This window comes from Fusarium falciforme, chromosome 9, assembly GCF_026873545.1.
Source record: "Fusarium falciforme chromosome 9, complete sequence".
In the NCBI taxonomy this organism is placed as follows: domain Eukaryota; kingdom Fungi; phylum Ascomycota; class Sordariomycetes; order Hypocreales; family Nectriaceae; genus Fusarium; species Fusarium falciforme.
The window spans coordinates 3,217,322-3,243,329 of record NC_070552.1 but is presented as its reverse complement, the minus strand read 5'-3'; the positions used below and the strand labels follow the sequence as shown (position 1 = coordinate 3,243,329).

The 26,008-nt window shown below is 50.4% G+C and overlaps 10 protein-coding genes across 10 annotated transcripts; 5 read left to right on the top strand and 5 right to left on the bottom strand.

Annotated features, from left to right (window-relative positions):
• Positions 1-343: 343 nt before the first annotated feature.
• On the top strand, positions 344-1,531 carry NCS54_01190900 (Hypothetical protein; the record flags this gene model as incomplete). The annotated part of the gene is made up of 1 exon (XM_053157165.1): positions 344-1,531. One exon carries the CDS (start codon positions 344-346, stop codon positions 1,529-1,531), a length of 1,188 nt encoding a protein of 395 aa, XP_053013140.1.
• A 324-nt stretch (positions 1,532-1,855) lies between these two features.
• NCS54_01190800 (Hypothetical protein) lies at positions 1,856-2,647 on the bottom strand (the record flags this gene model as incomplete). The annotated part of the gene is made up of 1 exon (XM_053157164.1): positions 1,856-2,647. The coding sequence occupies one exon, from the start codon at positions 2,645-2,647 to the stop codon at positions 1,856-1,858; it is 792 nt and encodes a 263-aa protein (XP_053013139.1).
• A 1,881-nt stretch (positions 2,648-4,528) lies between these two features.
• On the bottom strand, positions 4,529-5,354 carry NCS54_01190700 (Pre-mRNA-splicing factor CWC24; the record flags this gene model as incomplete). Its single annotated transcript, XM_053157163.1, has 2 exons — positions 4,529-5,041; positions 5,154-5,354. The coding sequence occupies 2 exons, from the start codon at positions 5,352-5,354 to the stop codon at positions 4,529-4,531; spliced, it is 714 nt and encodes a 237-aa protein (XP_053013138.1).
• A 558-nt stretch (positions 5,355-5,912) lies between these two features.
• Positions 5,913-7,151, top strand: NCS54_01190600 (Hypothetical protein; the record flags this gene model as incomplete). Its single annotated transcript, XM_053157162.1, has 1 exon — positions 5,913-7,151. The coding sequence occupies one exon, from the start codon at positions 5,913-5,915 to the stop codon at positions 7,149-7,151; it is 1,239 nt and encodes a 412-aa protein (XP_053013137.1).
• Positions 7,152-7,389: 238 nt separating this feature from the next.
• On the bottom strand, positions 7,390-10,125 carry NCS54_01190500 (Zn(2)-C6 fungal-type domain-containing protein; the record flags this gene model as incomplete). Its single annotated transcript, XM_053157161.1, has 10 exons — positions 7,390-7,530; positions 7,580-7,934; positions 7,981-8,456; positions 8,501-8,967; positions 9,011-9,284; positions 9,379-9,516; positions 9,562-9,644; positions 9,692-9,746; positions 9,794-9,822; positions 9,870-10,125. 10 exons carry the CDS (start codon positions 10,123-10,125, stop codon positions 7,390-7,392), a joined length of 2,274 nt encoding a protein of 757 aa, XP_053013136.1.
• A 455-nt stretch (positions 10,126-10,580) lies between these two features.
• NCS54_01190400 (Hypothetical protein) lies at positions 10,581-15,415 on the top strand (the record flags this gene model as incomplete). Its single annotated transcript, XM_053157160.1, has 11 exons — positions 10,581-11,065; positions 11,115-11,197; positions 11,244-11,695; positions 11,746-12,089; positions 12,139-12,382; positions 12,426-13,021; positions 13,073-13,415; positions 13,460-13,772; positions 13,820-14,436; positions 14,483-14,946; positions 15,001-15,415. 11 exons carry the CDS (start codon positions 10,581-10,583, stop codon positions 15,413-15,415), a joined length of 4,356 nt encoding a protein of 1,451 aa, XP_053013135.1.
• Positions 15,416-16,628: 1,213 nt separating this feature from the next.
• NCS54_01190300 (Hypothetical protein) lies at positions 16,629-18,854 on the bottom strand (the record flags this gene model as incomplete). Its single annotated transcript, XM_053157159.1, has 1 exon — positions 16,629-18,854. The coding sequence occupies one exon, from the start codon at positions 18,852-18,854 to the stop codon at positions 16,629-16,631; it is 2,226 nt and encodes a 741-aa protein (XP_053013134.1).
• A 324-nt stretch (positions 18,855-19,178) lies between these two features.
• Positions 19,179-20,279, bottom strand: NCS54_01190200 (Hypothetical protein; the record flags this gene model as incomplete). Its single annotated transcript, XM_053157158.1, has 3 exons — positions 19,179-19,454; positions 19,542-20,043; positions 20,095-20,279. The coding sequence occupies 3 exons, from the start codon at positions 20,277-20,279 to the stop codon at positions 19,179-19,181; spliced, it is 963 nt and encodes a 320-aa protein (XP_053013133.1).
• Positions 20,280-21,223: 944 nt separating this feature from the next.
• NCS54_01190100 (Hypothetical protein) lies at positions 21,224-22,050 on the top strand (the record flags this gene model as incomplete). Its single annotated transcript, XM_053157157.1, has 3 exons — positions 21,224-21,436; positions 21,529-21,809; positions 21,900-22,050. 3 exons carry the CDS (start codon positions 21,224-21,226, stop codon positions 22,048-22,050), a joined length of 645 nt encoding a protein of 214 aa, XP_053013132.1.
• A 1,049-nt stretch (positions 22,051-23,099) lies between these two features.
• On the top strand, positions 23,100-24,010 carry NCS54_01190000 (Hypothetical protein; the record flags this gene model as incomplete). Its single annotated transcript, XM_053157156.1, has 2 exons — positions 23,100-23,389; positions 23,437-24,010. The coding sequence occupies 2 exons, from the start codon at positions 23,100-23,102 to the stop codon at positions 24,008-24,010; spliced, it is 864 nt and encodes a 287-aa protein (XP_053013131.1).
• Positions 24,011-26,008: the final 1,998 nt, after the last annotated feature.

Genomic DNA, 26,008 nt, shown 5'->3' with positions numbered 1-26,008 from the left:
GTCTTGACCTCACGCAACAATGCAACCAGATGCACAGCCTTGAGCAAAATTCAGAACCGCCAAAGAGAAACAAATAATGAAACACTCCAGAATCAAAGCCTTTTAGCCTAACGGTGGAGCACGTGGGACCAAGATGGACCCATCGAGTCAGTCTCTAATCAGCAACTTGGCCAGAAAATTTTCATGATAGCTTCAATTTAGGGCACCGGGCTTAGACCTATTTAAGGTAGCGCGCCCGCATTTCGCCCACTTTATAGACCTACACAAAATTTCTCGACCATTTCCTGCTCGGAATTGTCATCTCGGATCCAATACAAAGACATCTCTGAAGTTAATCGGCAAGATGAGCTCTTCTAGCGTCCTGCAGCCGCCTTCGAGCAGCTTGCCACCCCTGTTCACCTTGACGAAGCTCTCCGAGACAAATGTCTTTAACGCCCTGCACCAGTTGGCTGCCATCTATTGTCCCTTGTCGTTTCCCTTTTCTCAGGAACTCAGCTCACAGGCAAAGCACGACGTCACTCAACTCGACGTGGATTCTGGTTACACATCTGGCAACGAAGACGAAGACGCAAATGACTCCAAGCAGACTATCACCACTCTCCGTGCGGATGCATTTGAGAGATCGTTCGTGGAGCGCTGGTTAACGGGCTTCATCTCGCGTGCCGAGACCCTTTCCATCTTCACTTCTGAAGAATCAAGCCAACGGGCTGTCGACCAGGCCGCGTATATCTTTGAGTCTCTATTCACGCCGGCCGTGGACGAAGATGAACAAGACACATCATTTATGAGAAACTTTTCTTTCGATACACACATCCCAGGACAGGCCACTGGGAAAATCAAAGTGCAACTGAACGACGAACTGGCGGGTACGACTGATACGGACTATCAAGACGTCGGACTGCAGAGCTGGGGAGCGTCTATAGTTTTCTCCGAAATCATGTGCACCTCACCAGCACGGTTTGGGCTTCAAGATATTCCTTCGACGTCAGATACGCGCATTATCGAGCTTGGGGCTGGTACAGGACTTGTGAGCCTTGCCCTAGGAAAGTTGCTCCCCTCCCTGGGCGTGAGAGACTCAAAGATAATCGCCACCGACTATCACCCTGCCGTCCTTGACAACTTGCAATCAAATATTGCACTCAACTACCCCAAAGATGGTTCTTCCTCGATCAGCACCTTCCCTCTCGACTGGGCCAGCCCTTCACATGAACATCCATTCGATGTGCCAGCCACGATGCTCTTGGCAACCGACGTAGTTTATGCCCCCGAGCACGCACGCTTGCTGTGTCACTGCGCAACCCAACTCCTCTCGGATGACGGAACATTCTGGATGCTCATCACGATCCGCTCCGAGGGCAAGTTTGCCGGCATCTTAAACACAGTTGAGGCCGCCTTTACGGCATCAGACCGACCTCGAGGCAAGTCAGGGCGTAGACTTGAGATTCTGGAGCGCGAGAGGTTGGATAAACGTAGCGGCGTAGGGCGTGGAGATGAAAGCGGTTATGAACTGTTTAGAATTGGGTGGTCATAGAGTGGGAGGTTGGTAGGAATACCTGGATAGACGATAGACGATAGACCATGTATAGACCCAGCACAATATTGTACAGGACTCAAACCTACATATCTTACCATGTGACCAGGTGTGCATCATGTGTAAGGGACGTTTTCCAATGTTATCTCTCTATATCAGATGGGTTTTCGAGTTCCCTCACTCGCAATACAAAAATCAATAGGATAACAGTAAACTGTGGAGAAGACAAATTAAATTATAGTCATATGCCGCTGGGGATAATTCTAGTCGCTGAATGCTAAATATGGACAACGAAATCGCATCGCTTTACGCCCGTTCTACCTCCTACAAGTTGGCAACAATGTAGCCACTCAGCGCCAGACCCAAGAGACCCCAGGTCCCACTAAGCTTGGAGGCATCTGAGCAGCCGTCATCATTGTTCTTATTCTTGCTCTTGCTGCTCTGGCTGGTGGTTGTATCATCGTCGTCGTTGCTGGTGCTGGAACCGCTGCCCGTCTTGGTGCCGTTGCTTGCATCCGAGTCGCTGCCGCCAGAACCGCCGCTGGAGCTACCGCTGCTTCCGCTAGAGCCTCCCGAGCTCGAATCTCCCCCAGAGCTTCCGTGAACCTTGCGCTTGCAGTGCTTAGAACTAGATCCCGCTGTCGGCGCAGCAGTAGCGGTCGACTTCTTCTTGGTCGTCTTCTTCTTCTGGACTTCGAGAACGGTAATGGGTGTCATCCAAGCGGAGCTCTCGCTAGGAGCCAGGGTGGTGGTCGCTGCGTCACCTGACGATTGCGTCTTTGTCGCACAGACAGCCGCGGATCCCAATTCGCAGTCGTAAGTGGTGGTGTTGAATGAGACGTCCACCATGGACTTTTCGTATGTTACAGTAATGCCCGTAAATTCGCCCCCGCACGTGTATGGCGATTTAAAGTTGGTCTGGCAGGCGAGGAGGTACTCGGTCTTGGATGCCTCCTCGGTGATGATGGATGCGTAAATGTTTTTAACCGTACCAGTCTGACGGGGAGGAAGGAAAACAGTCTTGACGGCTGTTTTTGTCGTCGAGCGGCCCAGTCCAAGGGCGTCAGCCAGGAAAGGCGACGAGGCAAGGAGGCCCCAGAGCAGTGTTGATTGCATGGCTGCGGATGGTGTTGATGAGGTTGTCAAGCCTGGAGAGAAGCTAGAGGCCGGGAACAGCTGGGTATTTGTAAAATTTCCTCATCAGCGCAGGCAGATTGCTTCTTCCCTGCAGGGCTGGACCAGCCACGGAGTCAGCCTTACAGGGGTATCTGGTGGACGGCGAATCACCCAGCCCCTGAGACATTGGCAGATTTATGCTTGTTTACCTCTTGCACCATGGCACCGTGCTTACCGCAGATCGCGTGGCACCACGTCAGAATTTAGCTGGGCCTACGGTTCCTGTTCATGAATATTCGGTGTGCCAAGTCCAATGACAGTTGACGGTAAATTCATCCACGTCCCGCTCCGCGGCAGGGGTCAAGCCCAAAGTCCCGTTAGTGTGAAGGATTCGCTGCGCAGAGGGGATCTTTGTCACTGACCTGAAAGCTGAACCGTGTTTCCCAGCCAATAATATGCAATAATTGATGATGGACAAGCTGATCATTGCAACAATGGCCTGTCGTGACGTACAAACGTTACCCCATGCTTACACTTGACAAAATCGAGCATGTCAGATCCGCGCACCCTGATGCCAGTCTTGGAGCCATGACATCTTCTGACGTCGGCCCTACCGGTATAGCCACAATGGTTCGGTCCCTATGCTTGGCCGGGAGCCAAGTTTTGCCAAGCCTCTTCATCTCTATAACGAGCTTAATGCGCGCAACTGTAAAATGCCAGGGTTCAAAGCTTGTCTCTCGGGGACCTAAAAACACAGGCCTCATTCCACCGACATTTACCGGTAGTGGAACCCCATGGGACAGCAAAGAAATGAGCAAAATATGCCCAAAACCAGCGGATCAAGGTCAAGCGAGATTTGCACAGCCACCTTGGACAACTGTGCCACGTCTCTGCTGGTCAGATCTTGGCCCTGACCCAGCCAATCATAATACTGATGAAGCCCAGCTCCCTCCCGCAGAACAAATGCTTCTTCCATGGGTCCTTGTCAAAGACCCACGGGACGGGGAATTCCACTCCGCCAAGGGCAGCTCGAAACAATTAAACGCCGATTGTCGACTCCCCTTGATATCGCTTAACGCATCCACTCTTGCTGCTCCGAGGCATATTTTCCGTCTCTCGCGAAACTTTATCATGATGCCATGTCAATAGTGATATATCGTTGGTGAACGTATTGCAAACATCTGCACCGGAAGAGCCGCACCAATCCACGCATGAAATCTAGAGTATCTTGGGGTGTGGCTCGATTTCCCCAAATCTTAGCGCTGCAGGGTCCGTTACATCGTAGTTTGTGAGGCTTTTCAAAACTGCCGATGGGCGGCCTCTACCCTATACTACAATAACTAACCATTAGGAGCAGCACCATTAGGTCGACGAGAACACCATCTTATGCGGTAGTTGATTTAATTACTTTGAAAACTAGCCCAAAAATTACTTCTGAACTCCTACCTGACACTCAGTTTGTCTCCGAGGCCGCCTTAGCTAGGAGAGAAATAAGCCATGCCTACCGAATGTGTCTTCCTTTACTACCTTACATGCCAAGGAGTAGCCTTATCGTGCCAATGACACTCAGTGAAACCTGGACTCATCATGGTTGACGAGGCATAATAGACGTGACAGGCGACAAGTGGAGAGGAATGTATCGGGCTCCATTCTCAATCCAAGTTGCCCGCAATTGCAGGAGAGGGGACTAAGTGATGCCTGTGATTTGCTCGGATATGTAGTTCATCGGGCTTCATCTCTTTCAACAGGGGTCCTACCAACGGCAGTTCAACAGCTTCTTGCTATTTGCTCTTTCTTCATGCCTTAGACCTACCCATACACCGACCCCCTTTTCTGAATTACTTCGCCTGTCGGCCAACTCCTTTATCTCTGTTGTGACATCTAGCTCCTGTCCGTCGTTTCCTCCTCGCGTCCACTCTTCCGGCGCATCTGCCGTTCCAATTTTGATGCTGCATTAAATACACCCATGGTTGCGACTCCACAGCTCCTGCAGGTTGGATCCTTTCTGTATCTCTGAAGCGCACAGGCTTCGCAAAAGTATTGGCCACATTGGGTTACGATAGGGCGCTTGTAAGGCCCCTCGCAGATGGGACAGGAAAGGGGAATTTTGTCCAGTGTCGTGTCGTCGTCTGCATTCCCGTTATCCTCACCCTTATTGGTGTTGCTAGGGAGCTTCTTTTTGTTGTGCACCTCCCACTCCCTGTCAAGCTGCCAGCCTTGTTGCGTGTCGCTTCGATCATGAAGGAACACGCGAGAATCTCCAAAGCCACACCAGCCCGTTTTCGCGTAGTCTTTGCACACATCGCGAGCAAAGTCGGTGGTTGTGGTGATGCGCACGTTGGATGCGGCACGAGCTGGACCCTTTGCCATGGGCTGGTCATACCAGTCTTTTCGCTTCGTTGCATCGTTAGTGGGATGTAACGGTTTGCTCAGAAGGCTGTAGGCCCGTGACCTTCACTCGGGGTGGTCTTGACATTTGTTGAGGTCGAGACGATGCCCTTCTTACCACGCTTGATCCGGGTCCTTCTAACGTGTCATGTTCGTCGCTTGAAGACGAGGAATCATCTGGATTGCCACGCGCTGGCTCTATCGTTGAGCTCGCTGGCCGTTTCCTGAAGCTCTCCTTTGCTCGCCGCCCTCTCTGTTTGAAGGTGATGGGTGCGGTCACTGCGGTTTCGGCCGGACTTGGGCTGGCCGATGCAGACATTTTCGTTTCTGTGGAGGGAACTTTAGCTAGAGAGATGATCTTTTTGCCCAAGGCCAGCAAGAGTTTCGGCGTGTGGTGACACCTGGGAGGTCGTGATTGAGTTGAGTGTGGCGGGTTAATCCCATGAGTGCCCAAGGACCTCCAAGCCGTACCTCGCCCCAGGTGTTATTCCATTAACAATTAACAATTAGTGGGTGACGCAGGAGGTCTAGCTGCTACGCCCTTATGATCTCAGTACTTACTCCTAAGACCGAGTCGAGGTGAGGATGATGCACTGTCTCTATTAAGTGATTTGATTGGTCTCACCCCCTTGGGGTACTTGCTTGGAGGTCCTTGGGCGCTCATGGGATGAGGCTTCGCATGAAACAGCAAATTGTACCAATCACGTGATGTAACCACACCCTTTATCAGTTCGATAAGCGTGCTGAGTCAGCTACTTTTTGTCACTCCCCGAGATGATTTTCCGGCCCGCCTCCAACTCCGCCTCCGTGCGATCCCGGTTCCGGCCCCGGCTTTTAGTTTCCAGGCCTTATCTGTAAACTTCACCGTCTGGATACGATGACACCCAAAGTTGAGTCAAGGCATGTTGCCGAAACTCTACTCGCTCCACTGGGTCTCGAAGTCACTTCATGCCGTGAAATCCAGACATTGTGGGCTGGCTACGGCCACATCTGCGCCATCACGGTCAAGGCCGCAAACGAGGCGATTGCCGCTTCCGTGCGCCGCCTTTATAACGATTCAACCAATGGCAACACTTTCCGTCTGATCCTGAAACTCATATCTCCTCCTCCCGGTAAAAAGGATGAGGGTCATCTCCGAAAAGTCCTGAGCTATGACGTTGAACAGTTCTTTTATGAGGAAATCACGCCTCGTCTCGAGGATGACATTGCAGTAGCACATTGCTTGACCTCAAGCAGACGTCCCAATGCCGAGGGAAGCAAGCTACAAGGACTCACTGCAACTGTGCTCACCGACTTGCGCATCAAGTTTCCTGTTGCAGGCGAAAAGAGATCCGTTCTCAGTCCCCGCCAAGTCCAATCTGCGCTGCAGTGGCTCGCAAAGTTCCACAGCAGCTCCTGGAAATCCTTGCCCACTAACCTGGACGATTTTCTCCTCCCACCACTTGAAGAGTCGAAGCGAAGAGAATCGCAAAAGGGCGGCGACAAGTTATGGTTGAATGGAGGCTACACCTATCTGGCAACCCGGCGAAGCGAGTATGCCTCTCTGGCCGAAGATACATATTCGGAATGGACCGAAGCTTTCTGCGCACCCTTCGAAGGCTCTGTTTTATCTACTGCCGAGGCGGTGGCCGAATTCCTCACGCCGCGTGGTCGACCTTTTGAGACGTTCATCCATGGCGACGTCAAGTCTGAAAATCTCTTCACCACCCAATCGGGCAACGAGGTGTGCTTCTTCGACTTTCAGTATGCAGGACTTGGTCTAGGCGTCTGTGATCTAGCCAAGCTCTTCACATGCTCTGTTCCTCTCAACATGCTCACTGAACACGACGCGATTCCAGACGAACTACCGATGGATCAAGGGGAGGAGGCCCTGCTACAGCTTTACCGCAAAACCTTGCTCAGTCGGCGATCTCCGGAAAAGGAACCCTTCAACTACGATTGGGAGGTCTTTGTCAAACACTGGGAGGCAGCTCTTGTTGATTGGTGTCGCTTCCAGGCGTCATGGGGATTCTGGGGTAACACGGAATGGCTCGAGGCAAGAGTGAGAAGTATTCTCAAGGATGCATCCTGGAGGAAGTGGTTGCGACACGAGGTTTCTGATCGAAACGGAGTTTGATAGAATATCTAGACCGAACGAAAGATAGAGATAAACGTGGATTGCTAGACAACAAGAGTGCAAGTTTCGAATGTCCATGGATTTTGACAAAGTGGGACTGGATGGGCGGTAAATGGAATGAAGATCAAAGTTACTATATGTTACAGAATAAGCAGTCGTTTGCTTTCCCTTGTCCGTTCAATAATATGCCCGTCTAATGTCTAATCACACAATTCTATCCCAGCCAAACAACGCCGTGTTAACTCAAGTTGTTGAAAATATCCATCACATCTATACCCAGCAAAAGATCACTTCCCCCCATCCATGAATCTTGAGGAGTAAAATACAGAGCCGAGCTCATGGAGGCAATGTCCTGACTTGTCTCCAGAGTCGTAGGGGGCTAATCAACAATTAGCATAACAGTGAGCGAGTGAAGTTTTGTAACTCACTAAAATTACATTGGTCCCTTTATCCAGCTTGCTCATAGAACGATCTGCTGATCCCGGGACTTCTGGAATTTCCAACGAAGACATGCCATCACCGTGCGATCGCTGGGGATGAAGCGAACCCCCCAGGTCAAGGCCTTGTGATGTTGTCTCGTTGACGTATTCTCTTGCGATGTAGGCAAACTCGGCAATGAGGGATCCAGGAAGAGACCCTTCGCTGGCAAATTCGATTCGGCTAAAGTGCCCTCCTGCAATGTCGAGAAGTGCAAGGTTGCTCCTTGTGTCAGGATGCGTCGGATCGTTGATGACTTGGTCAAAGAGGACGAAAAGAGCACAGATCGGGATCCCGGCCAGAATCCTATTTCAAGTTAGTAGAGTTCGTGAACATCTAGGTGATTACAGACCACAATGGAGTGGAAGGTTCCACATCGACGTAGGTGATGATCTCTAGGATGGATCTAGACACGGCAATGAGATGCTCTCTTGAGAGATTCTTGTTTGATTCGCTTGGATCGCGTTCCCCATTAACTTGAAGATAGCATCGCAATAGAATCAGCTTGAAACTGTAATAGAGGTAGTTAATCCAAATCGCAGATGGGCCTGTGACCGGTCGTCGAAACAGGTGAGGTTGGCAAGAAGGCCCCGGACGGAGTCCTTCAGGGATGGAGAGTCGCCACTGCTCGAGATCTTCGAAGAGTTGGCTAATGGTAGTCGTGTAGTAGTCTATTCCTTTTTGACAAATCCCTGCGCAGAATAGACTAGTCATGGCTCGCGAAAGCAGCCGGGAATGTCGAGCAAATGTGAGGACCCAGTTGAACGACCCAAACATGGATTCCGGGATATGCGGCATGGGCGTGATTATCTCGGCATCAACCAAGGTCTGCAATGTTATTAATGCAACATTCAAGCTGGCGGACTACTTACTGAGCTGCGGCCAAAGTGGAAGCTGGACATCTTTTCGATGCAATACAAAACCCAGAATATTCGATGAAAGGCTTTGGCAGAGGGGCCTTTGGTGATGGCTGGTCCAAGATCTTGAGCCATTCGACCAGCTTGGGTCATGATTCTCTGCTCAATAGAGAGACAGGAGATGCCCAAGGCATAGACGGCTGCAGTAGTGATGGCCTGGAGGGCCACCAGCGGATCATTGGACTTTTCCAAGTCAGGGATAAGAGGTAGGGCGACTGAGAAGAGCTTCCAGGCCTTGCCCTTTCCAGGCTCAAAGCTACCACCGCCGCTGTGCAAGCAACCTAGCGCAAGAACCAAGTGGTAGAGTGCTGAGAAAGCGGGTTCTTCGACGAGGATGGTGGGTAGATTTGGAGAAGAGATCTTTGACTCGAAGGACGCGCGATCCAGATGTGGAAAGAGAGGATGAACTCTCTCATAATACGCTGAAACGATGAGAATTGCGCATCAAAATGGCATGAAACTTACCTGCAATGTGTCTGGCCGCTGATGCATTGTCTACTTGGCCACTCTCTGGCGGGCTCGACATGGCGGACTCCGTATCGGGCGATCTCACTCGATTCTTTAGGATGGTTGAAATCCTCCGAACAAGATCGTTGACCTTGTTGTTTCGCAGCTTTGTCGAGAGAGACTCGAGTCTACTGTCGGAGAAGAAGGTGAGTCTGTACGTGCCACCTATGGGCTTCATGTCAAAAACGGCCCATGTCGATCGATTCCTTAACCTACTAAAGAGGCCGTTGCCCTGGTGGTTTTAGCGCATGACTGGTGCTGAGCATCGCAGAGAAGGGTGTGATATCAAATGGTAAGACGGCTCGCAGTTGCAGTGAGTTTCTTACCTTGAGAGTAAAGCATTGCTCTTGACTTAGATTGTTACCTGGAGGTGCTCCGAAGAGTACGCGGTCGATGAAAAGGTCTCCCTGCGCAACTTGTAGGGCGACCTTTTTCTCCGGAACGTGAAGGGCATGATTTGTTTCCTAATCCATTAGTATCAGCGTGGTTAGGTGTGTAGAGCTGCTCACCTCTATTGCCGTCGACGAGCCTTCGAGTTTGGCCAAGACCGTGTCACTTGGAATCACTGGGTTGCTCAACAAAGCCTTGTTGACTGAAATAATGTCAATAAAATGTCGGAAGAATACTTCTTCGACTCACCATTCTTTCTCAATGGAACCTTTCTTCTGCCAAAGTGACAGGTGGCCCCTCGTTCCTGTGCGTGTCAGCGCCGTGCATACCCCAAGGACGGCCACTACTCACCATGCAACTGCCGCAAGGGGGAGGATATCCTTCAAAAGATCTTAGTAGCTGCCGTCAGATCTCACAAGGTACGTACCGGAGCAGCGGATCTTCCTCATCTTGCATTGGTCGCAGGCCTTGGACCTCTTGGGCCCGCGCAATCTCGTCTCGGATCCGGGCGGAGTTTCGGGCATCATGTAGCTTCCGCGGCATCTGCGCGTGAATTCAGCTTCGTCTGCATCTGCATCAAAGACGGGAGGGAAGTGAGCGGTGTCCGGAGTAGGAGCGGCGTTCTTTAAGGCCAAGCAGAAGTTTGCCTCCTCGAGAACGGCGTTTGGCATCGGCGCCGACATTCCTAGATGGGTTTAGTCCACCGAGAAGCGGGTCCAATATCTCACAATTCCGCGCCACTAGCCAGGATCCCTTGACTGCAGATCCCGTTTGTGAGCAGCCCACGGAGGTTGGAGGCATATGTCACGGCGCCGTTGATGACGTCCCAGCTCAGGAGAAGTAATTGTCTCGGGATTCTACAAGTAGAAGCGCAGCAGTGAGATTTGAGCCGCATGTGTCATGGATATCCTGTTTATATGCTCCGAATCGTACCGAAGCTTCCGAAGGCCTCCCACCGATATCTGGTCAGGGCATGTAGATAAAAGCTTTCCCCCCAGGAGCTTTCTCTGGTATTGTGAGAATATCCAATCGGGGACTCTACAATTCAGACCATTCTTAATTCCCTTTCTCCTTGCGGCCTCTGCCGCCTCTTGTCTTGTATTCCACTCTTTTACCCCTGTCCTATTCTCCCTCCACCATGTCTCCCACGTCTAGTACCCCGATCGAGGATTTCACTGGCATGCACCAGGCCAGTGAAAGCGAAACCGAGAATAGCAACAACGTTGAGCCAATGGCTCAACTCGCTCGATCTTTTTCCCTTACCAGAACCTACTCAACTCTCTCTGCCGGCGTCAGCCCCTTTCTGCTCCAAGACTCCCGCCTCGATCCCAAGTCGCCCAATTTTCTCCCCGAGTTCTGGGTCAAGGCCATGCTCCATGCATTTTCCCAAGACCCCGAAAAGTTCCCACGTCATACCGCCGGCGTGTCTTGGCGAAACCTCAACGTCCACGGGTTTGGTGATCCAACCGACTACCAAAAGGATGTGTTGAACGTTCTCTGGCGTACTCCTCTTAGTGCACTCAACTGGCTCGCGAATCGGAAACGAAAGATTCAGATCATCAAGGAGTTTGATGGTCTCGTCGAAAGTGGAGAGCTATTGCTTGTGCTTGGACGTCCTGGAAGGTACAGTGGGAAGTCATCCCTACCAATGCTCTCTCTTACCCTTGTATAGTGGTGTCTCGACCCTGCTCAAGACTATTGCCGGCCATACCCATGGCCTCCACATGGAAGACTCGTCCGAGTTCAACTACCAAGGTAGGCATCAACTCCAGTCCACTTTGGCCTAATACTAATTCCTAAGGTGTCCCATGGGACCTGATGCACAGCAACTTCCGTGGAGAGGTGGTATACCAAGCAGAAACCGACATCCACTTCCCGCATCTCACCGTCGGAGAAACCCTCCTCTTCGCAGCCCTTGCACGTACGCCACAGAACCGTGTCTCCAACACGTCTCGAAGAGTCTACGCCGAACACCTTCGCGATGCTGTCATGGCCATGTTTGGAATCAGCAACACCATCGATACAAAGGTTGGCAACGACTTTGTCAGAGGTGTCAGTGGAGGGGAGAGGAAGCGAGTCAGCATCGCCGAGGCTACTCTCAACCAGAGCGCCATCCAATGTTGGGACAACAGCACTCGAGGTTTGGATAGTGAGACTGCCCTGGGTTTTGTCAAGACACTTCGTCTGGGCACAAGACTGGGGGGCACTAGCGCTATTGTTGCCCTCTACCAGGCTAGTCAGGCAGCTTACGATGTATGTGACAGCCAAGCACTCGTTCACAACTCATGCTAACTGCCGTGTAGGAGTTTGACAAAGTCTTGTTGCTGTACGAAGGTCATCAAATCTACTTCGGTCCCCGACAAGAAGCCAAGAAGTACTTTGTTGACATGGGCTATGAGTGTCCCCCTCGACAGACCACGGCCGACTTCCTAACCTCCCTGACAAACCCCGAGGAACGCATTGTACGTCCTGGCTTTGAAGGAAAGGTGCCCCGCACCTCAGACGAGTTTGCCGACGCTTGGAGGATGAGCGCGCATAAAGCCAACCTTCTTCGAGACATTGCAGCGTTTCAGAATCGATATCCTGTGGGTGGTGAAGAGGTTGAGAAGCTTACAAACATCAAGAAGGCCCAAAAGGCACGATTCATGTATGCAGCCCCCTCCTCCCCGTGCATCACTCATGCTAATCCTCCAAAGGTCCAAGAAGAGTCCATTCACGATTTCCGTACCCATGCAGATCCGTCTGTGCATGACCAGGGGAGTCCAGAGGCTCCTCGGCGACAAGACCTTCTTCATCGTCACTGTGGGAGGAAATCTGTTCATGTCATTGGTCCTCGGCAGTGTGTACTTTGACCTCGCTGAAGCTGCCGAAACCATGAACAGCAGATGCTCCGTCCTCTTCTTTGCCATCCTGTTCAATGGTTTGAGCAGTTCCCTGGAGGTATGTGATCAGCCGCTGTCATGAACCAAGCTTACAATCTTAGATCCTGTCACTGTACGCCCAACGACCAATCGTGGAGAAGCACTCGAGATATGCATTGTATCGCCCCCTCTCAGAAGCAGTCTCCTCCATCATCTGCGACCTGCCGTCCAAGATTCTCTCGACCCTTGCCTTTAACCTTCCGCTCTACTTCATGGCCAACCTACGTCGCGAGGCTTCTTACTTCTTCATCTTTCTTCTCTTCGGCTTCACGACTACCTTGACCATGTCAATGATTCTGCGAACTATCGGCCAGGCTTCGAAGACAGTCCATTCAGCGTTGGTCCCTGCTGCCATCTTCATCATCGGCCTTGTCATTTACGCTGGCTTTGTTCTGCCCACTCGGTACATGAAAGGGTGGCTCAGATGGCTCAACTACATCAACCCAATCGCCTACGCCTACGAATCCCTGGTTGCCAACGAATTCTCGGGCAGAACATTCCCTTGTCAAACCATGATCCCTGCTGGCCCTCCCTACGAAAATGCTGGGCCTCGAGAGCAAACCTGCTCGGTAGCTGGTGCCTCCCCCGGAGAGAATTTTGTGGCTGGTGACTTTTATATCGGGGCTGTCTATGAGTACTACTACTCTCACTTGTGGAGGTGAGTCTTTGCTACATCGCATCCCGCTGAACCGGTATACTAACTGGGCAGAAACTTTGGAATCCTCATTGCATTCATCTGCTTCTTCTCCTTCACGTATCTCATCGCAGCTGAGTTCTTCTCCATGAGCCCATCCAAGGGTGAAGTCTTGATCTTTCGCAAGGCTCACCCCCTGAGCAAGTCCAAGGTGGATGAAGAGACAGGCAATGAAGCTGTTGCTTCTTTTGGCGAAAAGAGTCCGGATACAGACACTCTGAAATCCCCTGCGCACTCTCAGACTGCTACATTTGCCTGGAAGGACCTCTGCTACGACATTGTAATCAAGGGACAGACCCGTCGCATTCTTAACTCGGTTGACGGATGGGTTCAGCCCGGGAAGATCACTGCACTGATGGTAAGTTACACACAGGCATTACAGAAAATTTCTGACTTCAAAAGGGAGCTTCGGGTGCCGGAAAGACTACTCTGCTTGACGTACTCGCAGATCGAGTCACAATGGGTGTTGTCACGGGTGATGTGTCGGTCAATGGATACCCACGTGGAAAGTCATTCCAGCGAACAACTGGATACGTTCAACAGCAGGATATTCATCTTGAAACCTCGACTGTGAGGGAAGCTCTCCGGTTCAGTGCTGTGCTCAGACAACCAGAATCGACCACCACCAAAGAGAAGTACAAGTATGTGGAAGAGGTGATTAGCTTGCTGGAGATGGAGCTCTATGCGGATGCGGTCATCGGAGTTCAAGGAGAAGGTTCGTGACATATGCTCTCGTATCGATTCAATCTGCTAACAAGCCAGGTCTCAACGTGGAACAACGGAAGCGACTGTCGATTGGCGTTGAACTCGCAGCCAAGCCTGAAGTCCTCTTGTTCCTCGACGAGCCAACATCCGGTCTCGACAGTCAAACTGCCTGGGCTGTTGCCACTCTTGTCAGAAAGCTAGCTGATCACGGACAAGCCATTCTATGCACTATCCACCAACCTTCTGCGGTTCTCTTTCAGCAGTTCGACCGTCTTCTACTCCTCAAGAGAGGCGGCCAGACAGTGTACTTTGGTGACATTGGTGAGAACTCAAGCACCATGACGTCGTACTTCGAGAGAAATGGAGCTACCCCGTGCACGGAGGAGGAAAATCCAGCCGAATGGATGCTCCGTGCGATCGGCGCTGCTCCCGGCGCTCATACAGACATTGACTGGGCCGAGACGTGGAAGAACAGCGCCGAGTTTGGCGTGCTTCAGGACGAACTGAAGGTCATGATGAAGCCGTCAGCCGCTCAGTCGGAAGCGCATTCAGCCCAAACGAGCTACGCTGCGTCGTTCTCGCAACAGTTCTTGTCCTGTACTATGAGGACTGCTGAGCAGTACTGGAGAACGCCCACTTACATCTACGCCAAGATGATTCTTTGCCTCGGAACAGTACGTTAACTTCCTCAAGCGCTGGTATATATCTAATTGCAAGCAGAGTCTCTTTATCGGCCTTTCCTTTCAGAACTCGCCTTTGTCACTGCAAGGCCTCCAGAACCAGATGTTCTCGACCTTCATGCTTGTTGTCACTTTCGCCTTTCTCGTATACCAGACAATGCCCGGGTTTGTCTCTCAACGATCCCTGTATGAGGGTAGAGAGAGATCGTCAAAGACATACGCTTGGTACAACTTCATCCTCGCAAACGTCGTCGTCGAGATGGTATGGAACTCGGTTGCAGCTCTCGCTGTTTACCTCCCCTTTTACTTCCTCGTTGGCATGTACAAGGATGGAGATATCACAGACACGCAGAACGAGCGGGGCGCTTTAATGTTCTTGTTGGTTTGGGCCTTCATGGTTTATGAAGGAACCTTTGCGCACATGTCTGTTGCGGGATCTCCGACTGCCGAGGTCGGAGCCACCTTTGCACTGCTCCTGTTCATGATGACTCTCGTTTTTGCAGGGTAAGTTTGCAGTCTACTACTAAACAAAAAGAAGCGATGACTGACCCGCTACAGTGTCCTTGTTCCATACTCGGCCCTTCCTGGGTTCTGGACGTTCATGTACCGCGTCTCCCCCATGACATACCTCATCGGAGCCATGCTCTCCACCGGCGTGGGCCTGCAGAATGTCGAATGCTCAAACGTAGAGCTCTTGATGTTCAACCCCCCGGCCAACATGACATGCGAGACATACGCTGGACCCTTTGTGCAGATGGCGGGAGGTACTCTACAGAATCCTCAGGCCAACGACACCTGCTTGTTCTGCCCTGTCGCGTCAACCGACACCTACCTCGCCACGGTGGATATTCATTACAGTGAGCGGTGGAGAAACTTTGGATTGATCTGGATCTACGTGATTTTCAATGTCTTTGCGGCGTTGGCGGCTTACTGGCTGTTGAGGGTGCCAAAGAAGCGTTCTGGGCGCTCGTGACCGAGACTTTTTCCCTACTCCTGTTTCTTCTTGACTCCTTAGAATATAGATATTCCTACCATCCCATCAGCCTAGCTGGTCGAGCATTCATTTACTTTCATATCCTCCCCTTTATTCTGGCCAATCGAGAGTTGAGCGAGCTCACTCGAAATACCATCACACCCCTTATATTATCAACCTTGTTATAGACACTGATGCCACCACTCACCTCCATACCTTGCTGCCAGTGATGTTTGCCGCATACGCGTAAAGCTCGCAAGGTTGAACATCCCGCTTATCTTGCTCATCACACCACACTCGTAGCCATCTCATGCACGTCGTCATCGGGTCACCTTGGCACTTGCGGGGTTCCAGGCACCAGCTCCTGCAGCCTCACTTTTGGTCTTCAAGGGGATTCTCAAATCTCTCAGAAGTTACGCGGCTGCTGGCACATGATGTCACGTCACATTGTCCAAGTTTTCTCAAGTCGTAAGCCTACTTTCAGGCGGAATGAATGTGTGTCAGCTGGCGGCCAAGGCGGCCCTCAAATAAGGCACCTGCATAATTGGTTTGCCTCATGCTGTCTTTTTTGAAGTGCCTCAATTCCCCAGAAACGGTGTTGAGAGGTTCCCTCGTAAGACACGGGAGGCTTGTAGCTCAAAATCGAGATCCGTATGTCGTCCCCTCTGTGGTCCGCCTTTAATGACACGCAGAAACTATCATATATTTATAAATATACTATAATCGATATTAAGTACTTAATATATTTAAAATTAATATATATTAGTTAAATTTTAGTGATTTACTTAGATGTTAGGTATATTTAAGCTATAATTACAAAAAATCTTTTTTTTTAATTTTAATAAATAATACTGTATAAATTCATTATATTTTTTAAGCTAGAAGATCATACATTAAGTACTAATAGGTAACCTTAAAGTGTGGTAATCGTCCCAGGAGATAGACAGAGTCCGGCTTCTCTTCCTACTTCGGACAAACGGGTGTCTATTGCGCCAACGTCCAGGAGGTGGCCAGCTATCCGCATGTTCTGACTAGTATCTGCCGAGAGTGTATAGAAAGGGCTCAGAGGGCCAATGTAGCTGCAAGGCAAAGTTCTGGGACGCGGAGGTACGCAACAAGAAGCAGCACAAGGGGTTCCACTCGAATATAGGGCAGGAGAGAAGCGAGAGCTCTGTATAGCGTTGTATTGACGTAATCAAGTTTGAAAACGATATCATTCCACCTCCCAAGGAACCTTAGATGTAGCTTCTATGAAGTTGCTCATGAATTTGGTAAAAGTCTTCCAACGACTAGCATGGTCTATAGAGTTGAAATCTGAGCCGAGAGGATCTCCAGGTGTGAGGTAGAGCACCCCAGCTCTTGTCCAGGCCGAGGCAGTCTTGCGTAGGATCCATACTAGACACTTCCATTCCTCACTCGAGTATCCCACCAGCGAAAGGCTGTGGTGGCCACTCTGTAGATCCTTGAGGAGATCTGTAGGCACAATAGGCTCTGTCTCATAGAGTAAAATCGAGAGCCCACGCAGCTGCCACTCTCCTAGACCAGTATCAAAGGTCAGCCAGTCATGGGGTACCCGTAGGGCGTCAAAGCACAGAGTTGTTGCTTGAGTGGTGGGGTTGACCTCGGATATGGAAACCCGCGCTGTACTCCCATTGCGAAGAACCGTTACGTGTGTATTTTCCATGGCCGAGTCAAAGTCGATGGTATGCATCCAGACCCATAGTGTCTCAACGATTCCCTCCCAACCTGCCCAGGTCCAAGACGGGTATGCAGTCCTTCGGCGGGGAACTGCACCTTGCAGGATGCGTCCTCTGCCGGATGCAGCATGTACCCACGACATTCCTGTCACGAGTGTTTGTTGTAGTACAGATTGACCGTAATGATCGCCGACGAGTAGGGGGATCCCGATGGCAGAGGTGAAGAGAACTGATCCTCCCGCTGCCCCGTTGTCGGTTTCTAGATGCATTCTTTGAGAAGAGTTGAGTACACCGGCCACGGCGTTGAGAGAGTCTTGATCGAGCCTGACCTGCCGCATGCTGAATCTGTGTAGTAGAGTTCGAATCTCATCGATGTGAGCAGACGGCCAGAGGAGGCTCATCGACTCGTCGAAGCGAGAAAACGGCCCAACCTCGAGATGCCTAAAGTTTCGGAGTCTATCGCCAAGCTCCCAGATACGCTCGCCATACTCTAGGCTCTCGGCGCAGGCGATGGCCTCGCATTCAAAGTAACACTGCTTGTCTGTGAAGACTAAGAGTCTCCTCGAAAGCCAGGCTTCCTGAAACGTCCATCCGCGGGTGCTCCATTTGGTACTCGCCGTGTCTGACAATGCATCAGGTCCTAGCTCGACAACTTGGTAGCTCCCTTGCTTGACGGGGCGCTGAAACTGCTCTCTGGCTCGTCGGTGAGATACCCCAGGCAGCCCGTAGGCAGCACTGTCGCCACACGCAGCCACGATGGTCAGCTCAGCCTGGCCAAAGACTTGGTCCATCTGGTTGATTTGCCTCATCTTGACGACCAGGTCGGTCTGGTTAATGCAGTACTGGTCTACCCAGAGATAGCGAAATCCGAGAGCCTTTGTCACTTGGATGGCATCTAGGATGACTGCTGAGGCGGTGGGCGGTACCTGGACGCCGTTGGTCGAGGGTGTTGAAACCACGTCTCCCCACACGTAGCTCAGTGCTATGTACGGATACGACATATCCAGCGTCTTGATCTCGCAGTTGGTGCAGTCGATCAGAATGATCTCGGTGTTGACGTTTGGCGGTGGACGGCAAGATCCCTCGTGATGCGTCCTGCACTTCTGTAGCCACCCGGATGCCAACTGAGGGTTGAAAATAGGAGGTAGTAGCTTGGGCATGTATAGTAATGACCCATCTCGTCTGTTGTCGCCAACCGTGAGAACGGGCATGTTATTGTCTCTGTTCAGAGACAGCATTTGAGCCCTCTTATCTCGGCCACTGAAGTCCTCGGGAGTGTAAGGCTCCGGAACCACCATGAGGACAGAAAAGTCGGCTTCGAGTCCAAGTTTGCAGGGGATAGTCGAGGTTTGAATCGAATGAGGGCCAAAGAGCTTCGCGGAGAAGGGTAAAGCCCAAAGGGAGTCATTGCCCGTCATCTTGAGGGTCTCGTTCAGCTCGCCCAGCCGAGTTATCAGTTGCTGCTTGTTTTCCCACATGACTTTGCACATCCTGCAAGGACCATGAGGCTTGTCTTTGAAGCTATCGCCGAGATTGGCAATGAGCACGCTGCAGATACCAAAGTGAGCCATAAACTGGTAGTCATCATTGTAGGTCTTTGGGTCCCTTGAGGCGGAAGAGTGCTCAAACAGGTTGACCGCCTTTTCGAAATCTATCGTCTGGCAGACCGTGCACAGGTTCTGGTCGACGGTAAGTGACTGCCATCTTCTGGCGTCTTCATCAATGTTGGGAATAGTAGACATGATGGGTTGTGAGTAGTTTCGTAAAGGAGTGAGATTAGATACAGACTAATCATGAGGATGAGACATTTAAGACATTAGTCAGATAGTGATGCAGCTGCAGCTGCCTTGTGACCTGGGCCGCCCGCCATGCTCCAAGAGAACTTGGCATTTTCGCAAGGAAAGTCGGGATAGAAATGCGGCCTATTCCTTAAAATATGAAGCAGAACGAAGAGAAAAGACGAGCATGAAATAGCTCCAGTTTGAGTGTCAAAAGCGAAATAGACTTTATCCCCAAATCTCCACTAGTGTAGACCTTATTCATGCCCTTCACCCGTCTGAACCCCACTATAGCTGTAACTTTGTCGGCCTTGCAATGTCCGGTGGAGCGCTGTACCACTGTGACATAGCAGCCCACAGACCTTTGTTTCCTGGCAAGCCCATGGCGAAGATGTGAGCGATGATGAGAAAGCGTACCCAGTAATCAAGCATATCGTCGACTAGGTAGAGATAATGCTTGGCGAGTTTGCATTCCAGGATCTCTGGATCCAGTGTGGTAATCACTGCTTGCCTCACAGGATTGAACAGGTTCAGAACCGTTGCTGCGAGGAAGGTCACAGTGGACTGATAAGGTGTTAAAATGCAAGTCTTCGACAGCAGAGGGAACATTGAATGACAAGAAAAACCAGTTGAAAAGGCAGTTAAACTTACGTCGAGAACTCGAGCATTTCCTTTCGCCTTGTGCCAAATAAAACATGCATACAAGAACAACAGAAACGATGCAGCCCACCATAACGTCAGAAGAGGCGTGTCCCACTCCTCTAGGCTTCCGATATCTGCCTGAAGTTGAGCCTCGCCGTCTTCGTCTGTCGAGAAAGACTTTGACCAGATCGAGTAGCTTTGGACGTGAGTGGCAATGGCGAGGTAGAGAACAATTGCGGCGGGAAGGAGAAGTGTGCACCGGACAACAAGGGGGAAGCAAGAACCTTTCCCAGTCAGAAGCTCTAGAAAGCCGCCTCCAAGCTCGAAGAGTGCCAGTATGAGAAATATATCCGTAACATCAAGGAGTGTCGAGGATAGGGCGTCGAGGCGGTTGCTCATGTAAGCCATGCGGTGTGGTTCTGCTTGAGGAATCTCATACGGACCACGGGGCATGAACAACCATCGCATCGCAATTTCGAGCATGATATGTGCGAACTGGAATGTCAGAGCTCTGCTTTTGTTAGGACGTCTGTTAGAAATGTCCGATGGTGGTTCAACACACAGAAAGGCAACCGGATAGACGATCTTCATGTATGTGAAGGCCAACGGTGCTGGGTTATCCTCACGACGAGCAAGGGACAAACTCGAAGTCCACAAGGCTAGGAGAGGGAGAATAAGTACTCCCAGAGAGATGGCCGAGATCAGACTGGAAGACGTGTCGTCTCGAATTGCGTCTTCAGAGTCCATATCGAGACTGTTTGCCGGGCTTGTTTAAAGAAAAGTTGCGGTTTGCTGTGACGCTTGAGTATGTCACGTTGCTTCGATAAGAAGGAAGATCAGTTTAGCAGCACCTGGACCGGGTTTTCTGCTTTATCATCTCGGTGTTGGCCCCTCAGTGTCGACATGCAGGCTGTGATGGATGCACTGAATACGAGGTTTCAGGTTTCAGCCATGGCGTTAAAGAAGAGCACATAATACGATGCCAGGCAGCAAGGTATCGGCATGTATTCCTGTCTTGTACTACAACCGTTTTTGTGCTACATCGAGCTTCCTGGAGACGAGAGCTTCATTCTTCTCGATTTTCGGTCTTCGAAGTCTTCTAACCACCTCCTGTGGCTGCCAGATTCAGGCTTGGGCTGTGCCGAATAGCTTCACTAAGGGTATACGTTTAGACTCGAGAATTACAAGATGAACTACCAATTTCAGCGCTTCCTCTTTCTTATTTCTTATTCCGATTATTTACGGAGGCTTGTTGAGCCCTCAACAATAGACAGCCAGGGGTAATGTCACTCATGGCGGGTCACCGACACCACCAATTCCAATGACACAATGCTTCCCTAGTTTGCAGCTCTCTCCGCCATTTCACGGTAGTTGGTTGACCCCAGAATAGCATTTGCCAAGATCTAGATTGAAGGGACCATGCGGCTGAGGCACTGCCACCACTAACTTGATGTTGGCGTTGGAGCTAGCCTATCAACACTAGAGACGGACCAGCTTCGTCACTGCCTAAGCAAGCTGGCGTTTCACTTTCTTCCAAATTCATTTTTCCTCTGGCTCTTTATCTTTTCCTTTCTTAATCTATCATCAACTAGGTATCACATCCCGACCAGAAATATCGTAATCACCTCCCCTCTTTCTATCCAGTCTGAAGGCGTCTAACAACCCTACGCGGAGTCTCATCACCAAGAAAGATGAAGGTATCAAGAGAGACCCTCTCGGTCACTGCGACAGTGGCTATTTACCCCGCTCGACTGATCCAGCTCGGCAGCCTGGTCATCACGGGCTACGCAGTGTGCTACCTCGTTTGGATGCATCACTTCCACTACTGTGCCTTCTATGGCTGCGGAACAAGGGTCCCTGATAGCGTCTCTGTACCGCTCGGTGAGGTTCTTTTGATCACTGCTGTAAGAAACAATGACTCATCTTCCCCTTTGTAGCCCCGAACTCTCTCCCCCAAGACTTGCAAATCTGCACGAGACTGATCCGAATCTCACAGTCTGTCCTCGTCACGCTTGAGTGGATGCTCTTTGGAACTATCCTGGCGTTGAAAGCACATACAGGAAAGCCGGCTCTAGTCGATACGTCGGCACAGTTTGCCTGTTCATGTTTCTCGCTGTTCGTCTACTCGATTGGCCTCGTTGCCTTCACATCTATCCCGACAGTCCGAGCAACATGGCCATATTGCTACAACATGTGGAGGAGCAACGTTTATGACCCGCCCGAGAAATACTTCTGCATCGTGACGCAGAATGCCGTAACATGTGGACTGATCGCATGGTGAGTGTTTGTAGCATCTGCTGCTTTGCTTCAAGACCTTTTTACGGAGTTGATTGAGAGCTATTAGCGGCTTAAGCTGATACTGGACAGGATCACTACCATGCTTGTTGCTTTGCTCAACTTGATTCAGTTCCGGAAAGATCGTGCTGTCGGGGCCATTCGACTTGGTGATGATACGCGGTCGCCCACTGATGCTGACGCCGTGTCGATTCCAGATGTGACCATCGATCATTCGGCGTAGAATCATTGAACGAATCATCGCTAACTTGGCCGAGTGGTTAAGGCGCTGTGTTTAGGTTCTCATCAGAAACCAAACCCGCAGTGGGAAACCGCGGAGGTTCGAACCCTCCAGTTAGCATTCATCGATTCATTTCTTTTTGATTCTGTTTTTTTTTGTCACAGTTGAAATCCGGCCCTTGATGGGATAACTTAGCAATAAGACAGCTCGTCAGGAAGTATTTATTACTGTGGTTGAGGGATGCTGGTTGGGTGCCAAGGGAGCTGCTCAATTAATGCAAACCTTTCCCATATATCCTGCTCCGTATACTGAACAGTCAATTATATCGGTTTCTTCTCTTTTGATGCAATTGCTGGCATTTTCGGTTGCCTATCCGCCCTTCATGCACCCCCCTCACCCTGCCGTCAATCAATACGTACCCTCGCTATCAGTACGTGACGCAAACATCAGGTCATCACAATGCAAGATTTTACCACAGATGGCTTAGGAAGCAAAACGTAAGCACAAGTCTCTTCATGCTCATGCGGGCGTAAAAAGAATGAGACGACAAGCCCACGCTTTCTAAGGAGTGTTAGCTTGGACCAAGATATGACAAGATATATATATAATATAATGAGAGTATATGGATATTTGCCTATTCTATTTCATATTTAGGTATTGGTACGCTCATGGCTGAGCCAAAGATGAACTAGTCCTTCTAATCATCAAGAAGCGTTGGAACACGTGCACTAGGATGATACTGTAGACTGTTCCCCGCTCGATAACCCCCCTCTTGATTTTTACACGCTCACAACCTTGCACAAAATGACTGAAAACAACCATGGCTGCATTTTAGGTGTGTGCCTGGTATGCCACCTTCAATGGAGGCGTTTGCCTTCCCATTTATGCTTATGCCAAGCGTCTGTAGAAAGCCACAGTTTCGAATGGCCGTCATCAAATGTTAAGTATATGAGGTGCTCTTTCACTTATAAATAAGCGTAAACATCGCGCCCCAACAATATCTCATCTGTTATTTGTGTTATTCTACTATTTGTTCATCACACCGTCTCACCATGTCTTCACCTAGAGTTTGGCATATCAGTGGCGCTAACACAGGCCTGGGCCTGGAACTCGCCCTGAAAGCCGTTGCTGAGGGCGACCGCGTCATTGCCGCCGTGAGATCACCCCATAAAGTACCCGATACACTGAAGCGGGAAGAGGTCAAGGTGCTCCAATTTGACCTCGGCTGGTCGCAGGATCAGATGGACGCCTATGCCAAGGAGGCATTTGAAGCATTTGGCAAGATCGATGTGCTCGTCAACAACGCGGGATATGCCTACATGGGTGCCATTGAAGAGTCAGAGTATGTCACTTGTTCAACAATGTCAACATATGCTAAGGGAACGTTAGGGACTCGGCCGTCAAGGCACAGTTTGACACCAACGTATTTGCCATGCTGAGAATCATCCGTGGCTCACTTCCCCACTTCAGAAAGCAGAGGAGCGGCCTGATCATGAATCTCTCCTCTGTCGGCGGTATGCGCGGCTATCCTTCTAACGGCATATACTGTGCCACCAAGTTCGCTGTTGAGGGACTCACCGAGGCTCTGGCCGCCGAGGTAGCTCCATTTGGCATCGACTGTGTCATTGTTCAACCTGGCTACTTCCGCACAGCCTTTCTTTCCAATCCCTCATCAGGGGCCAACCTTGCACCAGCTCTCGAGGCCTACAAAGGCACTCCAGCTGATGAGGCTCGTCAAGCGTTTGAAAAGTACAATGGAAGGCAACCTGGGGACCCAAAGAAGGGAGCAGCGCGTATGTGGGAGTATGGTGCTGGGGCCGGAATGTTTGCAAACCAGAAGAAGCTATTGCGGTTGCCGCTTGGGAGTGACTCAGGTGCTATCATGAAGGAGTTGAGTGGGGTACTTGCCGAAACAGCTTCTACCTATGAAGATGTATGGAAGAGTACCGACTTTCCAGTTTAAGGCTAAGGGTTCTGTAGTTAATCCACATTTTCCTTCTGCTAATTTCAACCGGACTGAAATCTGCCCTTGACCTGTCCTTCCTCCCCGAGACAGTGGCTTGAGGCGACATTATCTTTTTGAATGCTATATTTCAAGGAGGGGAAGGACTTTATTTCACCATGTAAGTATATGAGCTAATGTGTTCTTTGCTATAGTTCAATCCCGGCCCTCGATGGGGTAACTTAGCCAGAAGACCGTAAGTATATGAGCAACCTAGGACACTGAGGTCGGCGCGTTTCCCCACAACTTGGCAATAGGCCCACGAGTCCAAGTACTGAAGTTGCGTAATGCGAAACAATCATACGCTTAGCCCTACGAGGTGACTAGAACTAAAATATTCTCCCAAAAAGAGCTCCCTTAGCTATAGGTTATCTCCTCGGAGATATCGTCCTGGTAACCCCCGCCTTGGCGAGCATTTCAACAATCTGGCCATGATGATATGACGATGCGGTCATCTGTGCCCGTTGCCAGGAGTACACGAATAAGGAGTTGACTTTGTCGATGAACAACTGGACAACCTCGACGCTTCCACCCTGAGCAACAGCAAAAAGGGCTGGCTCAAGGCACTGCCTGGTACCCTTGCACGCGACGCAAGCATCAAGGAACTGCCCCGTAATGCCGATATCGCCAGTTAGAGCCGCTATGTTGAACGCGGAACTGTCTTGCTTGCAAACGTCGGCCATTACCTGCGACAGCAACTTCTGTACAAATTTGGCTTGCCCCGATATGGTGCTGACGAAAAGTGCCTCACTCCGCACCAGATTCTTTTCCTGTGGGTTGGCAAAACCCAGCAACACTCGAAACGCATTTTCTTGGCCGTGATACGATATATTCCAAACCAGTTCGCTTGTTCCTATGGTCAGATACCTAGAAAGATAAACGTCTTTCATTCCAATAAGCTTGAATACTTGCGGGCGAAGCATCTTCTTCTTGTCCCGTACCGGAGCGTTGTGGGATGAGATGAGCAGAGTGAGAGGGACATGTGCCACGCTGCAAGCCCACTCCATCATGGCCAGGTACTCCAGCTCTTAATCCGAGTTGGGAGCCCAGGGAGGTTTAACCAGCGCGTGTCCATTGGTAAGGATTTGATCGAAAAGACTCCAAGTTTTGGATTTCAACATAGAGAATGCCTTGGTATGGAAGAAGACGTTGGACGATGCGCATATGAGGAAAGGGTGGCTGATTTGGAACTTTGTAAAGGCAACATCTTGATCAAGGTGATCTAATAAAGTTTTATTATTCGTATCGAGTTTAACCACTTTGTCACCTGGGCTATAATAGATATATGATTAGGGATTTATATTAAGCTAAGCTATATAAGTAAACTTAGGTACTTTAACCTACTCGCATTTAATTACCTTAAATTGTTACTAAAAAATGAAGCCTTGCAAGGTATACTTAAGAAAACAGACCTTTGGTAAAGGACGGATAGAATACAAGAGTGAAGAAACTTCAACGAGCACACTATCAGACAGTCATCAGATAATAGTAAGAAACCACGTCGGTCTCTTGCAATGACCGACGTCAGATCGGAGTGAGAAAATCATAACGTGTGCGCTTCCGGCTTCAAGTTAGGAGCGGGAGCGGGAGAATGACCTTGAGATGGAAGGCTGCCATCAGGGCAGACGGCGTCTGTGTTGTCCATCTTGTGTTGGGGTAGTTCGCTGACGACATACGTGCCGCGGTCCTGGACGAGGCAACCATCATCACACGCACGAAAAAGGCCGTGCTACCCGAGGGTTTCACGTACAGGGAGGTCAATGTCGCCCAGACCTTTCTTAACAATCTCAACCAAATTGGCCAGCCTTTGCAAGAGCTGAGAGACAAGGGGATTAACAACAGAGCGGATCTGATGAATTGGGTGATTGAGAAGATGGGCAGTTAGTGACATGATGCACGTCTAAGCTAACAAGAACCTCCTCAATTAGATAGAGGGCCTCACCCGGTCTCTCCCCCTAT